Source organism: Phocoena phocoena, chromosome 10 (genome assembly GCF_963924675.1).
Source record: "Phocoena phocoena chromosome 10, mPhoPho1.1, whole genome shotgun sequence".
NCBI classification, from domain to species: Eukaryota; Metazoa; Chordata; class Mammalia; order Artiodactyla; family Phocoenidae; genus Phocoena; species Phocoena phocoena.
Window position 1 is genome coordinate 7,749,913 of NC_089228.1, and position 14,094 is coordinate 7,764,006.

A 14,094-nucleotide genomic window follows, 5' to 3' on the forward strand; every position below is an offset into this window, starting at 1 on the left:
TCTAGACTATTGAGCTAAGGGCCTTTCATCCTGAAGCCCATGTTTCAGGTAATTAAATAAAGGAAACATCTTAGAGGATTCTGGGCATAAATAGTTAGACTCACTTCAGAGAGGTCCCTAGGTTAAGCTTTTTTGTGGCAGCTGCCTGACGTAAGTGACACCAGGTGATCAAGTTCACCATTATTCTTGGGATCAGGAATTACCAACTGGATCACATAGAGGGGGAGGAGCAAAGAAAGCAGTGGTGTCTGTGGATGTGGAGGTGTAGAGGGAAGGTTCAAGAATGGGAGAGAGGCCCGCAGACAGCCTTCAGCCAGCTTCCCGACTCTGAGCTGCGTTATGTTCCAGGAGCCATGGCTTAAAGGTGGTTGAAAGTAGGCAACTGCCTTGGTTATCTGTAAACCTGCAGTCATCCCCTTTGGCCACTAGATGTCGAGAACACATTGATCCAACACACTTTCTGGTCCATTGAGTTGTTTAGAAAGAAACTTAGAGGTATTGGCATAAGGAGTGGATGAAATCAGCAAGAAGGGCATCTCTAGAGGCTTTAGGGCAACTGCAGATGAGCAGAGATGGGTGGGATGCAGAGAAGAAGTCTTTCCACCAAGACCCAAGAAGAAAAGTTGATTTCAGTTTTTCATTTATTGTTTTGAAACGTGGGGAGGTTTTCAGGATGAAAGGAGGGAGAAACATGGTGTAGAATAATTATTTTTTTCACATTAGCTAATGTTTTTTAGAGTTTGTGAGCATTTTCCTGAAGTCAAGTGAGTAAGTTCAAGATTTTCAAACCCTCAGCCCAAATCAGGGATGTTGATGCTGGTGGTGATGGTAGCAGCTAATGCTTACATCGCTTTTACTGTGTGGTTGGTATTGCTGTTAGCACCTTATAAAAAATTAACTTATTTAGTCCTCACGACAAACCTATGAGGTAGGTGCCATTATCATCCCCATTTTATACATGAGGGAGCAGATGTCAGAGAGGTTATGTGACTTGCCCAAGGTCACACAGCCGGGAAGTGGCAGCATCAGGATTCAGCCCAGACATTTGGGCCAGAGGCCATATTCTTACCTGATATGCTCTACAATAGATGTTGCCCCCACTGACTCCTGACATATGACAAAGGGGACTTTCTTAACAACAGATCAATGCTGTGATTTCACAGTAAGAATCAGAGGAAGTCCTCATTTAAAAGTCTCACTTCACAGGACTTTAAATGACAGTGAATAAGGTTATAACATTGGCCAGTAATTCATTCTGAGTTCCTTGACTTAAAGGGCCTGGCTAGTCAGAAGCACACATCCCATCCCGAGGCGGAAGCTTCTGCTCCATTAGCTGCTGTAATTATCCAAACAACAGGAGAAGAGGACCAACAAGGCTCAGGAGCCATGAATTCCAGAAATTTCTTGTTCTTAGCATAGAAAGATGGTCATAAACTTGATATTGCAAAGGGAAGTGTACTCCTAGTTGGGGACTGGGAAATAGAATACTGTTGGTATGGGCCTGGCCCAGCTTGCTCTAAGGCTGCCCCAAATACTCACATCTGAGGAACAAATGGTAATGAATTAAGGAACTGGTATGATATGATAGAATTAAAAGTCTGAGACCAGATTTTTATTGTGGTTAGATATACACTTACTATATGACCCTCCATTCCACTCCTAGGTATTTACCCAAGAGCAACGAAAACATATGTCCACATAAAGAATTGTACATGGACATTCCTAGCAGCTTTATTCGTAAGAGCCAAAAACTGCAAACAACCCTAATAACGGTCAACACGTGAACAGATAAACAAATTGTGGTATAGCCATACGAGGCAATACTACTCAGCAGTAAAAAAGAATTTCTGATACATGCAACAACATGGGAGAATCTCAAAAAAATTACGCTGAGTGAGCAAGGGTAGGTGTAAAAGAGTTTATACTCGATGGGTCCATGTACATGAAGTTCTAGAACACACAAAAACAATCTACAGTGACAGAAAGCAAACCGGTGATTGCCTGTGGCTGGTGTAAGGGGTGGGGATCGACTGGAAAGGGACAAGAGGGATCTTTTTGGTGTGATGGGAGTGTTCTGTATCTTGATGGTGATGATGATCCCATGGATGTAAAGTCTGGAAACTACGCTGATAATACTGTATGATCTTGGATAAGTCACCCTGTCCTTCTGGGCCTTAGTTTCCCTATTTGTAAAATTTGGTGGTTGGATTAGATGATGTATAGAATTCCTTCTGACTCAAAAATTCCCTTGATGTAACAATATCCAACTCTTAATGTGGAAGTAGAGTAGCAAAGTGCAATTTTCTTTATAGGAATTCATTTTATAGCCAAGGATGAGTTTATTTCTGAGAGCATAGAATATCTATTAGGTTACCCAATAATATTCCTTTGGGGAACAGAGCCATTTACAGGCCAATTTTACTCAAGGAAACAGTGGAGATAACGATTTGTGTGTAAGAAGGATGTTCCCATAGAAATCCCACGGGTACCTGAGGAGGGCCTTTTACAGCAACACTGTGGGGAGGGAGCAGGACACAAGAGACACAGCTGGCAGGGCCGGAGAGGGCAGCTGAAGAAGGCCGTGTTCACCATATCACCTCTGAGAGCCCCAAAATGCCCGGGGCCTGTGGTGGCCCTTTTAAATTTCCTCTTTACTGGTCCATTGCTGGCACTTAGTAATCACTTAATGATGTTGTTGATGATGATGATGATGAAACTGCTGCTGCTGCTGCTGGTCATGATTTCCAGTCCTCCGACAGTCTGTGCAAAAGTAAAGGGCTGTGGGATTTCAGAGCGTGTCATGGGAAGAGGGCCAGGACAGAGCTGACCGGAACACAGGACTTGGAAGGGGGCTGCCAGCGCTAGGGCCACCCTTGCTGGGCCATAGCAGCCTGTTGATTTCCCACACTCGTGTGTCTCCAGGTCATGAAAACCTACCACATGTACCATGCGGAGAGCATCAGTGCGGAAAGTAAGCTGAAGGAGGCCGAGAAGCAGGAGGAGAAGCAGTTCAACAAGTCGGGAGACCTCAGCATGAACCTGCTCCGGCACGAGGACCGGCCCCAGCGCCGTAGCTCCGTGAAGAAGATTGAGAAGATGAAGGAGAAGGCGAGTGAAGGCCCCGGGTACCGGGGTGGGAAGGAAGGGGAGGGCCAGGCTCCCCACAGCCTCAGCCTCCGCCTCCGCACCCTGAGGGACTGGGGCTGGAATAATGCTGCCAGCGTCTGCTGTCTTGGAGGCCAGTGTCACGGTGGAGGCAGGGCTGGCCATGCCTCTGCTCACACTTGTTAGGCCTCAGGCGAGGGTCAACAGCAGCAGAGGCACTCAGCTGGCAAGACAGCTGAACTGCGATGAGACTCTCGCCCAGCGAGCACATTCTGGCAAGAATCACCAGGCGTTAGTGGGGGTGGGGCCTGACCTGGATGTCAGTTTAGTGGCCGGGGGGCTGATTGGGACTTCGTGTGTCCCAACAAGAGGGAACGGCGCTGGCGTACCAGCCAGCACCTGGGAACCAGGTAAAGAACCATTCTGAAGAAATTGCCACCGCCGAGCCAAAGCTGGGCCAGTTAGAATCCTTGTGTGTTGGTGCTGGAAAAGTGCTTTGGTAGGGCATGGTGAGAGTGCTAGTTTTGGAGTCAGGCTGAGTTTTGAAGATGCCACATGTACAGCGACTCTCTGACCTTCAATATTATTTAATTAATTTATTTATTTTTAAATTAGTTAATTAATTAATTTGTTTTTGGCTGCTTTGGGTGTTTGTTGCTATGCACGCGGGCTTTCTTTAGTTGCGGCGAGCGGGGGCTACTCTCCGTTGTGGTGTGCGGGCTTCTCCTTGAGGTGGCTTCTCTTGTTGTGGAGCATGGGCTGTAGGTACACGGGCTTCAGTAGTTGTGGCTTGTGGGCTCTAGAGCGCAGGCTCAGTAGTTGGGGCACATGGGCTTAGTTGCTCCGCGGCATGTGGGATCTTCCCGGACCAGGGCTCGAACCCATGTCCCCTGCATTGGCAGGCGGATTCTTAACCACTGCACCACCAGGGAAGTCCCTGACCTTCAATTTTAAAAAATGACAGTGATGGCAAACAAATCTCCTTTCTCATGTCAACTCTGATCAATTGATAGTGGCTGCCCAGAGCCCTATGCTGAGGATTGTGAGCCCTCTCGAGGCTTTAGTTAAAGACAGTGCTGTGATCAACTAATGATGTCTGTCTTGGCCAAGGAATTTAGAGGGGCAGTGTGCATGCTGCTTTTTGTCATCCTAGATTGGGTTACTTCTAAGGTTCCTTTCTTCTTAAAAAGCTATGATATTCTTGTTGAATTCTCTGCATTCATTCATTCCATGAAATCAGCAAACATTTCCTGAGCTCTTTCTATTTGCAAACATTGCATCAGATGTTTATTTGGGCTTCTATGAGACTAATTCTATGATTATATGATCCTGATCCTACAGCTCTTAAAAATTATAGGAGATTGAGTGGGAACATAATCCAACAGGACCTGGGTAAGCTGGCAAAGTAACCAAAGGCAGGTAAAATAAAATTTCAGGGTAATTTCCAAAGGCAAAGAAAAATATGCTCCACAATAACCAGGCAGAGACCCAGTTAAAAAATGGGCAAAGGAATTGAATAGACATATCTCTGAAGAACATATATGAGTGGCCAATAAATACATGAAAAGATGCTCAGCATCATTAGCTATTAAGGAAATGCAATTCAAAACCACAGTGAGATACTGCTTCACACCCACCATGATGGCTAAGATAAAAAAGTCAGATAATCACAAGTGTCGGTGCGGGTGTAGAGAAATTGGAACCATCATACATTGCTGGAGGGAATATAAAATGATGCAGCCACTTTGGAACATAGTCTGGAAGTTCCTCAAAATGTTAAACATAGAGTTACCATATGACTCAACAGTTCCACTCCTAGGTATCCACCCAAGAGAAATTTAAACATGTGTCCAGACAAAACTTTGCACATGAATGTTCATAGCAGCATTATGCATAATAGCCAAAGGGTAGAAACAGTCCAAATAAATAAACGTCCTTCAGCTGATGAATAAAATATGGTGAATCCCTGTAAGGGAATATTCAGCAATGAAAAGGAATGAATACAGACTACAGCATGGATGAACCTTGAAAACAGTAGGCTAAGTGAAAGAAACCTGTCACGAAAGACCACATATTACATGATTCCATTTATTTGAAATGTGCAGAGTAGATAAATCCATAGAGACAGAAAGTAGATTATTGGTTGCCAGGAGCCGTGGCAGAAAAAAATGCAGAGTGACTGCTAATGGGTACAGGGTTTCTCTTGGGGTGATGAAAATATTCTAAATTTAGATAGTGGTGATGGTTGTACAATATGTCTGTGAATATACTAGAAATGAATGTTTAAAAATAAGATAACCAGGGGCTTCCCTGGTGGCGCAGTGGTTGAGAGTCTGCCTGCCAATGCAGGGGACACGAGTTCGTGCCCCGGTCTGGGAAGATCCCACGTGCCACGGAGCGGCTGGGCCCGTGAGCCATGGCCGCTGAGTCTGCACGTCTGGAGCCTGTGCTCCGCAATGGGAGAGGCCACAGCAGTGAGAGGCCCGTGTACTGCAAAAAAAAAAAAAAAAAAGATAACCAGGCAGGGAATTATGGAGCTACAACATAGGGGGGTAGCTATAGAGGGGATATGTAGAGAGGTAGAGAAAGCACTGGTTAGTGGGGTCTGGAGACTAAGTTTTAGTTCAGAGTTTTATGCTAACTGGCCATTTGGCTCTTGGACAGCCAACTTCTTTTCAATTTTCATCTCCTCGCCTATAAAATGGATGAATTAAAGTAAGATATCTTCAAGTATCCTTTCCAGGCATAAAATTTTATGAGCCCATGAAGAGCTGAAAATGGTCTCAGGGTTATAGTAGCCCCGTGGAAATGGGCCAGGAATTTCAAAACTCTCTGTGGAGGTTGGGTGTGTGGTTGGTACAGGGTATAACCAGAAGTTTGTTTCTAGAAATTCCCAGAATAAGTGAACCCTGGGGAAAGGTCAGAGGAGATGTCTGAAGAGATTTAAAAGGCTGACAATGGGGGCATCTCTACTGAACAGCTAGAGAACTCAGTCTGGAGGAAGGAAGGTTGAGAGTGCCTAGGTAGGAAGAAGCCCTGTTTCTTTTAGGAGAGCTGTCTGTCTCCTCAGCAGTGGGACTCATCTGTCTGAAGGGGGCAAGGGGATAGCTCTGTAACCCATGGACTCTTTACTGCTTCCTGCCCAGGATGGCCCAGAACAGAAACAGCTTCCCAGGGAGGCGGTCCAGCTCCTAGCCAAGACTGCACCTCTGGCTGCCCACCCGCCTCTCCCCACCACGCACAACCAGACAGCCAGTGACAATCACTTCATGCTGCCCATGCAGGGACTGTTCTGGGTGCTGTAGGCTCAGTCATGAACAGGGACCATTAAGTCTCTGACTTCACAGAGCTTACTTTCTAGCAGGGGACCCTGAAAATCATCAAGTAATCAAAGAGGTAAAAAATGTGATTTGGGGTGGTGAAAAGTACTTATGAAAAAAACTGAGCAACCAAGACGTCCTTCAGTAGGTGAGTGGCTAAGTTACTGTGGTCCATCCAGACAATGGAATGTTATTCACACTAAAAAGAAATGAGCTGTCAAGCCATGAAAAGACACGGAAGAACCTTAAATGCATGTTACAAAGTGAAAGAAACCAATCTGGAAAGGCTACGTACTGCACGATTCCAGCTATATGACATTCTAGAAAAGGCAGAACTATGGAACAGTAAGAAGGTCAGTGATTACAGCAGTTAGGTGGGAGACAGGGATGAACAGGTAGAGCACAGAGGATTTTCAGGGCAGGGAAACTGCTCTGATACTCTAATGATGGATACATGTCATTATACATCTGTTCAAATTCACAGAATGTACAACACCAAGACTGAACCCTAAGGTAAACTGTGGACTCTGGGTGACTACAATGTGTTAGTATAGGTCCATCAATTGTAACAAATGTACCACCTGGTGCCGGGGGGTGTTGATATTGGGGGGACGTGGTGTGTGTATGGGAGTAGGGGTGTGTGCACGAAATCTCAGCACCTTCCTCTCAATTTTGCTGTGAAGCTAAAACTGCTCTAAAAAAAGAGTCTCTTAAAAATTAAATAAAAATGAAAATAATCACTAAAAATTGAACAAAGATTAAATGAATGGGAAAAATAGAGCAGGACAGAATGTGGGGAGGAGGCAGTCTAGATGCCGGGGACACATTTTAGACACGGTTGTGTGGTCAGAGGCCCATGCGACTGTGTGACCATGGCTAAGGACCTGAATGACGTGGAGCAGGCCACGCAGGGACCTGGAAGGGTGGCCTGCCAGCCGGAGGGAATGGGTCTGAGTCTAGAGGCAGGAATGAACTTGGCCTCTTAAAGGATGTGCAGAGGAGGGGATGACAGGAGCGTGGAGGAAGAGCCAGGTCAGGAGGGCTTCACAGGCTGTCGTCCGGGTTTGGGCAGCCTCTGGGGGTGTTGAGGAGGGGCCTCCGGAGGTCTTAGTTACACTCCCGGAAAAGGCCACTGCTTACCCGACAGTGCCGATGATGGCTGCACACGTGCAGTGTCAGGTGAGCTTTTTGGGTACGGGGTCCAGATCTTACTTACCTGGCCCATGGAGTAAGGCTTTCCAGGGCCGTGCGGGGAGCTGATCGCAGGCAGTGACCCTAAAGAAACTCTCAAATCCCTCCCATCAGCGGCTCTGCTCTCACATCCACTCTTTCCTTCCTCCAGAGGCAGGCAAAGTATTCTGAGAACAAGCTGAAATGCACTAAGGCCCGGAACGACTACTTGCTGAATCTGGCGGCCACCAACGCAGCTATAAGCAAATACTACATCCATGATGTCTCCGACCTCATCGACGTGAGCTCCTGGGGAGTCTGGGGTTGAACAGGGTCCTGCACCACCTGGTGCAAGTCATCAGCTGAGGGAGGGCTGGCCCTTGTCCTTAGCTGGCATATAGGGCGGCCAGTGGCCCCTGGAGCCCTAACGGAGGGGAAGGACAGGGAGCCTTTGGGGCCTGTGAAGGAGTATCACCCTGTGGCTTCTACCTCCATGGGTGGGAGTGGGCCTCTGGCGGCCCTTGCACACTTGGGCTGGGCAGTTGTAATTCAGCGTGCACTTTCCAAGCGTCCTCCTCTACACCAGGTCTTTTACTGGGTTTGGGGGTACAGGGGTGATCGTACACAGTTCATGCCCTGGGGAACTTCCCAAGGTGGTAAAGATGCTTATCTGTTTAACACGCCTGGGTCCAGTCCACTAGACACACACGCACATACGGAAGAAAATAATGAATGAGACAAAATTATACAGGTCAGCTTCACTTGGGGATGTTATGCTGGGAGAAATCAGGCAGTTTAAGCAAGAGGAAAATGGAACACTGACTCCTGAGCACCAGCTGTGCAGGACACACTGGTAGGACAATGAGGTTTCGGGAAAGAATTCTGTGAGTGGTGCCTTCGGGGAGGCTCCTGCATCATCTGTGACAGAGCTGGGGCTGCTTCGCATGTCTTCATGCAGACAGGGATCCGGCCCAGCAGGTGCTCGGTCAGGCTTCCTTGAGGGTGGGTGCGTCCTTTTCCTCTGGCCTGCGTGTATCCCGTCAGGAAGTCAGAGGGTCACCACTCTTCCCTTGGCTGCAGAGGGGACCCATTATCGCCATTATCACCACCCCCCGGAGAGGGAGCTGCCTGGTCCTGCCTTCCAAATGCCCGGGGGCCAGAACCCTCCTGTTTCCTACCTTTCAGCTTTCTTTTTCACACAACCCTTTCATCTTTTACCAAATTTTTATTGAGTGCCTACTAGTTCTAGCTCTTGAGGTACAACAGTGGATAAGAGCCAGTGGGTCTGTCCTCATGGAGCTCAGCCTGCATAACCCTGATGCATTAAAGGCAAACGTAATGCCAAGCAGTGGGTGTTACCATGAGAGAGGTGGAGGGAGTTGTGGACACCTGGATGAGGGACACCTGGTGTGAACTCTGAGTGGGGAGAACATCAAGGAAGGCTTCCTGGAGGAAGTGACCTCTAAACTGAAACCAAAGGAAGAGTATTTAGGCAGGAGGAGAGAGGAAGAGTCTTCGGGCAGAGGGAATGCGTGTGTGAAGGCCTGGAGATAAGAAAGAAAGCAGTGAGTTTGGGGAGCCGCGAGGAGCACTGTCATTGCCCAGATTGCGGTCCCCCGCTCCCTCCGAGGGCTTTGCCATGACTTGTGTGGTAAGATTCCAAAGTGCATGAGGGCCTCCAGCATGAAAGATTTGACCGTGGAATAGGAGGTAATCGTAAGTCATTGTGACGGCCCCACCTCCATGTCACCACCCTCACCTGCACCTTTTGTGTGTGCTTCTCTCCAAGTGCTGTGATTTGGGCTTTCATGCCAGCCTGGCCCGTACCTTCCGGACCTACCTCTCCGCCGAGTACAACCTGGAGACCTCTCGCCACGAGGGGCTGGACGTCATCGAGAACGCGGTGGACAACCTGGATTCCCGAAGTGACAAGCACACAGTCATGGACATGTGCAACCAGGTCTTCTGTCCCCCCCTCAAGTTTGAGTTCCAGCCCCACATGGGGGACGAGGTAGGCTTCTCCCAGGAGCCCATGCTTGAGGTTGCTTCCATCTGTCTCCCATGGGCTCCCAGAGCATCAGTGGGAGGAGAACGTCAGTGGAGAGGCCTGGGGTCAAGTTCTTGGTGCATGGGCTTCCCTAGCTGTGGAGTTTACCACGAATACCCTAATCTTGGCAGCTCAAGTCCCCCACCTGCAGAATTGCGAGACCATAGCTTCCCATGAAATCCCTCGCAGCTATGTCTAGAAGACCCCAAGGGAGTCCCACATCTGCACACAGACAATCATCTCACGTTCTCCCCTCGGATGGATGGCCTCAAATCACTGAAGGCGGGGCCTCAGCAGAGCCGCTCGGACCTGTGCTCCAGTGCCGTGAGCCCTTGGAGTACGAGCCAACCCAGTTTTCTTCAGGGCTTGCGCTGCTCACATCCTCATTATGTTCTGGAAAAAAAAATGGGAGAAGGTGCTCTTCACTAGCCCCTAAGCAGCACACTAGTTACCTGAGTTTCACACAACTTCTTATGAAAATAGCTCCTTGAGCTTTTACATGTCATTCCTCCCTCTCTCCAGGGCTCAAGCCCCAGTCCCTGGAACCAACGGAGACAGCCACCAGGTGTCATATCTGCCTCCCCATCTCCACCGTCTCTACCCCAGGGACATGTGCCCAGAACTTTCTCCTAGTGGCCCCGTTCCCTCCCCCCAGGCACACGAGAGTCAGGGGGGCCCCAGCTAGCCTCTGGATCCCAGTGGGAGCTCAGCTGGGCTGTCGCTGCACCTGCTTAGCAGGGAGGGACCAGGAGGCGCCTTTAACGATGGCATTTGCTGGACCCTCCAGTGGCTCTGCCCACTTTCTTCATTTGCAAGAGATGCCTTCTGCCGGGCTTCCCCACAGCTCCTGCCCCATCCCTGTGCCCTCATGTCCAGCCCTTTGGCTCATCAGCTGGTGACTGCAGGGTTGGGTTGCCCAGTTAGTGGTAAAGAACAGAGGCCTGCTGTCCCTTATGAGCTCAGCCAAGTTACGGCAGGCAGCCCAGCCCACAGGTAGTGAGAGCCCTGGTGGGAACGGGTGTAGGCGAACAGTATCGCTCTCTCATCTTCTTCTCTTCTCCCCTCCTCTCTCAGCGGCCCCTGTGAGAGGGCCGCTGCCCCATGCCTGCCTGTCTCTCAAGCATCTTCCTGCTGGGCCACTCTGCTGACTGTTTCCCACCCTTTGTTCTTTTCACTGGCTTCTCTTAGGCAGTTGCTTCCTTACCACCACTTCCTGCCTGGAAATTAACCAATTAGTCTCACTTAATGAGATTATGTCCAAGCTCTGAGTAGCAAACCGTCACATGCTGCACAAATGTAGACCACAACCGAGAGCGTGAGAGGGTGGCCCCTGGCTCCCGGCTGGCTCTGGTGTCGCTGGGTACAAGCTGTGTGACCTTGGGCAGGTCACTTAACCTTTCCAGGCCTGTTTCTGCAGTTGTCGATGGGGATGTTAATGATAGGCCGGCCCCAGCTACGCACAGGTGGCAAGGGCCGCGGTCAACCGCAGGCGGTCATTTCTGCAGGTGTGCCAGGTCAGTGCTCAGCAACCCGTCCAGACGGAACTGCTCATGCGGTACCACCAGCTGCAGTCCAGACTGGCCACTCTCAAGATCGAGAACGAGGAGGTGAGTGAGCCCCTCCACCCTGTGAGGGATTTCTTTACAAAGGCCTGACTGGTCCTGCAGAGTCTACTCTTGCCATGGAACACATAAGAAATCAGGGTTCATCTGTAACATGCACAACTGTCAAAACCAACTACACCAAGAATCTTTGATGGCATGGGGAATGCTCACAAGATGTTAAAGAAAAGCAAGGAGGAAGTAGAACTCTATGTTCAGTACTGACCTAACCAGGGTAAACTGAAGTATGCCTGCATGTTTCTGTGCATATTCACGGGCATAGAGAAAAAGACTGGAAGGAAATACCTTGAATGTTGATAGTGGTTTTGTCTGGGTTGCAGGAGTATAGGTGATTTCTGTTTTCTTCTCTGTGCTTTTCTCTGTTTTCTGCAGTGAGCTTATGTTATTTTTATCATCAGAAATGTAATTTTAAATTACACAATGAAATAACCCAGGGCACACTAAATGTGTCATAGATTCTGAGCTCCAGGGAGCTTCTGTCTCACCGTGGCCAGCACACCTCCCTTGCAGCTGGTGGCTCAGGACTTCTGCCAGGTGGGCACAAATGGAAGTACCAGCTGGAGTGGCTCCATTCTGATGTGCACTGATGAGGCCACATGGGAGACCTCCTGTTCCAGCTGGGATGCCCCCACCCAGGGAGGACATCACCCAATTGGAGGACACCAGGGCATGGGAGTGTCACCCGAGATCATGGGCAGGTCCATCCTTGAGAAGTGCAGTTGCAGCTGGAGATGGGGAGCCGTGGTCCCTGTCTTCAGACCTCAAGAGGGCTGTTCTAGGCAGAGAGGGCAGGTTGCTTTGTGTCTTCAAAAAGGACGTAGCCAGGACGAACGTGAGCCAGAGTATAGCTAAGGATGAACGAATCAAAGCAGTCCCTGGGGGGAGGTTATGTGGAGACAACTTATATATTTGTTTATCAAACCTGAGAAGAGAGAGGATATGGCCAGCGTGTTTTCTTTCTTTCTTTATGCCCTACATCTTCCCGTGAAGCGTTTTAAATTGTTTACATGGAACGGTATATGCTGTATATGGATAATAATGTTAATGGAATTTAAATTGAAAATTGGGGCACAGAAAGGAGGGTGAAGCACATGCTCTTCTGGGTAGGCTGTTCATGGCCATGGAAATGCTCAGTTTTGTACCTGAGCTTCTGTGAGCCTGTGTTAGAAAGAACCGATTCACTCATTTATTCATTCAAGTATTTATTTAGCACATACTATGCGCTAAACATTGTGCAGAGTTAAGTGAGTGGATGAGACAATACAGTACCTCCTCTCACGGAGTTTATGTTCTAGTGAGAAAAGACAGGTGGTAAAACACAGAAGCGAACGAACCCATAAATGAATACGGAATATCAGACACTAAGTTAAGGATGGTGGTCGGGGGTGGGTGGGGGGAGGCCTGATGTCACCAGGAGGCGACTTTTAAGTTGAGATCTGAGTGACAAGAGAGGCTTTGAGCAGCAATCACTGTGGAGTGAATGTGGACGCAGTTCTCCCAGGACTGTGTTTGGAGCGACCCTCCATCCAAGTTCCAGTACGCCCTTTAGGCACAGTTCAGTGAAGGGCTGTGGGGAGGCCGGGGCCCTGTGTGTGGAGCCTCGGGGGTCCCGCTCGGTCCCGGGAGAGGAGTCGGAGTCCTGGAGGACCGAGCACACTGCGTGTGTCTTGGGTCTATCTTCCTCGAGGCTGTTTTTTCTCAGTCAGGCTTGCGTGGACTCAGTGGCCGACAGCAGAGGAGTCACTCACTGAGGACAGCGCTGCCCTTATGCAGACTGTGTCCCCTCCCTTCTCTGGATGAAGGAAACGGGGAGCGTTTCTAGCATTGCTCCTCCTCAGGGACCTGCCTCCCAGGAGGACCTGGTTTGGGGTTGTATAACCATGAAGAAACACAAACCTCAAAACCCAAGTTCCTTGTTGGTCACAGCCTTCTCCGACGTTGTCTCCAGCAGAAGCAGTCCCATGACCTGACTTTAGATTAGGCCACCTGGCTTCTCCCCCCAGCCAGCTGCTGGCCTTACTTTCCACATCACTGTAACGGGAATGAGCATCTTTGTCCTGCCTGCCTCCTGATGCTTTATGTGGAAGAAATCAAGGAATGGTTGGGAAAGGGCTATGAGGTGTCAAAGGCATTCTGAGGCTGAAGGATTTTTGTCAACCTGAAGGATTTTTGTGTTTCCTCAGGTTAGAAAAACCCTGGACGCCACCATGCAGACCTTGCAGGACATGCTGACTGTGGAGGACTTTGACGTATCCGACGCCTTCCAACACAGCCGGTCCACAGAGTCTGTGAAGTCAGCCGCCTCCGAGACCTACATGAGCAAGCTCAACATCGCCAAGAGGAGAGCCAACCAGCAGGAGACAGAAATGTTTTATTTTACAGTAAGTGGCGTCCTGGCCCGGGACCCTCTGTCTGCCCCGCCACTGGCAGTGATTTTGGGGAGCAGCCCAAACTACTGGGAGCCAGAGGAACCATGTGGGTCAGTTAGACCTGCAAGTCTTCCAGCATGTTTTCAGGTTAAATTGCCTGGCGTGGCTTTGTGAAATGCAGAAAGTGAGCTACCAGTGGGTAGCACCAGCCTTGATCTTGGATTGACAGTTATTGTGATTTTCCTTTTCTAGAAAAAATACAGAGAGAGTTGTGTTCAGTAGGGTGAGAGGAAAAGGGGCTAACAGAGCCAGGTGCATGCCCCAAGTAACAACCCCCATGTTTAGTGTATGGTTGTCATGTCAAGTTGTGTCAAATTTGGGCATGGACTCTGCAAACAACACCCTGAGTGATCTTTGCAAATTGCTGGTGAGTTGCCAGCCCTTCATGTAAAATCCCAGAT

At 49.1% G+C, this 14,094-nt stretch overlaps 1 protein-coding gene across 2 annotated transcripts in view; it reads left to right on the forward strand.

Annotated features, from left to right (window-relative positions):
• SRGAP3 (SLIT-ROBO Rho GTPase activating protein 3) overlaps window positions 1-14,094 on the forward strand; it is a 254,066-nt gene that overhangs the window by 171,018 nt on the left and 68,954 nt on the right. For both annotated transcript variants that reach the window (XM_065886366.1, XM_065886367.1), the window contains exons 5-9: window positions 2,923-3,108; window positions 7,768-7,896; window positions 9,385-9,606; window positions 11,148-11,249; window positions 13,448-13,645. In XM_065886366.1, the coding sequence (XP_065742438.1) occupies window positions 2,923-3,108; window positions 7,768-7,896; window positions 9,385-9,606; window positions 11,148-11,249; window positions 13,448-13,645 (837 nt within the window). The remainder of the gene's footprint in view (window positions 1-2,922; window positions 3,109-7,767; window positions 7,897-9,384; window positions 9,607-11,147; window positions 11,250-13,447; window positions 13,646-14,094) is intronic.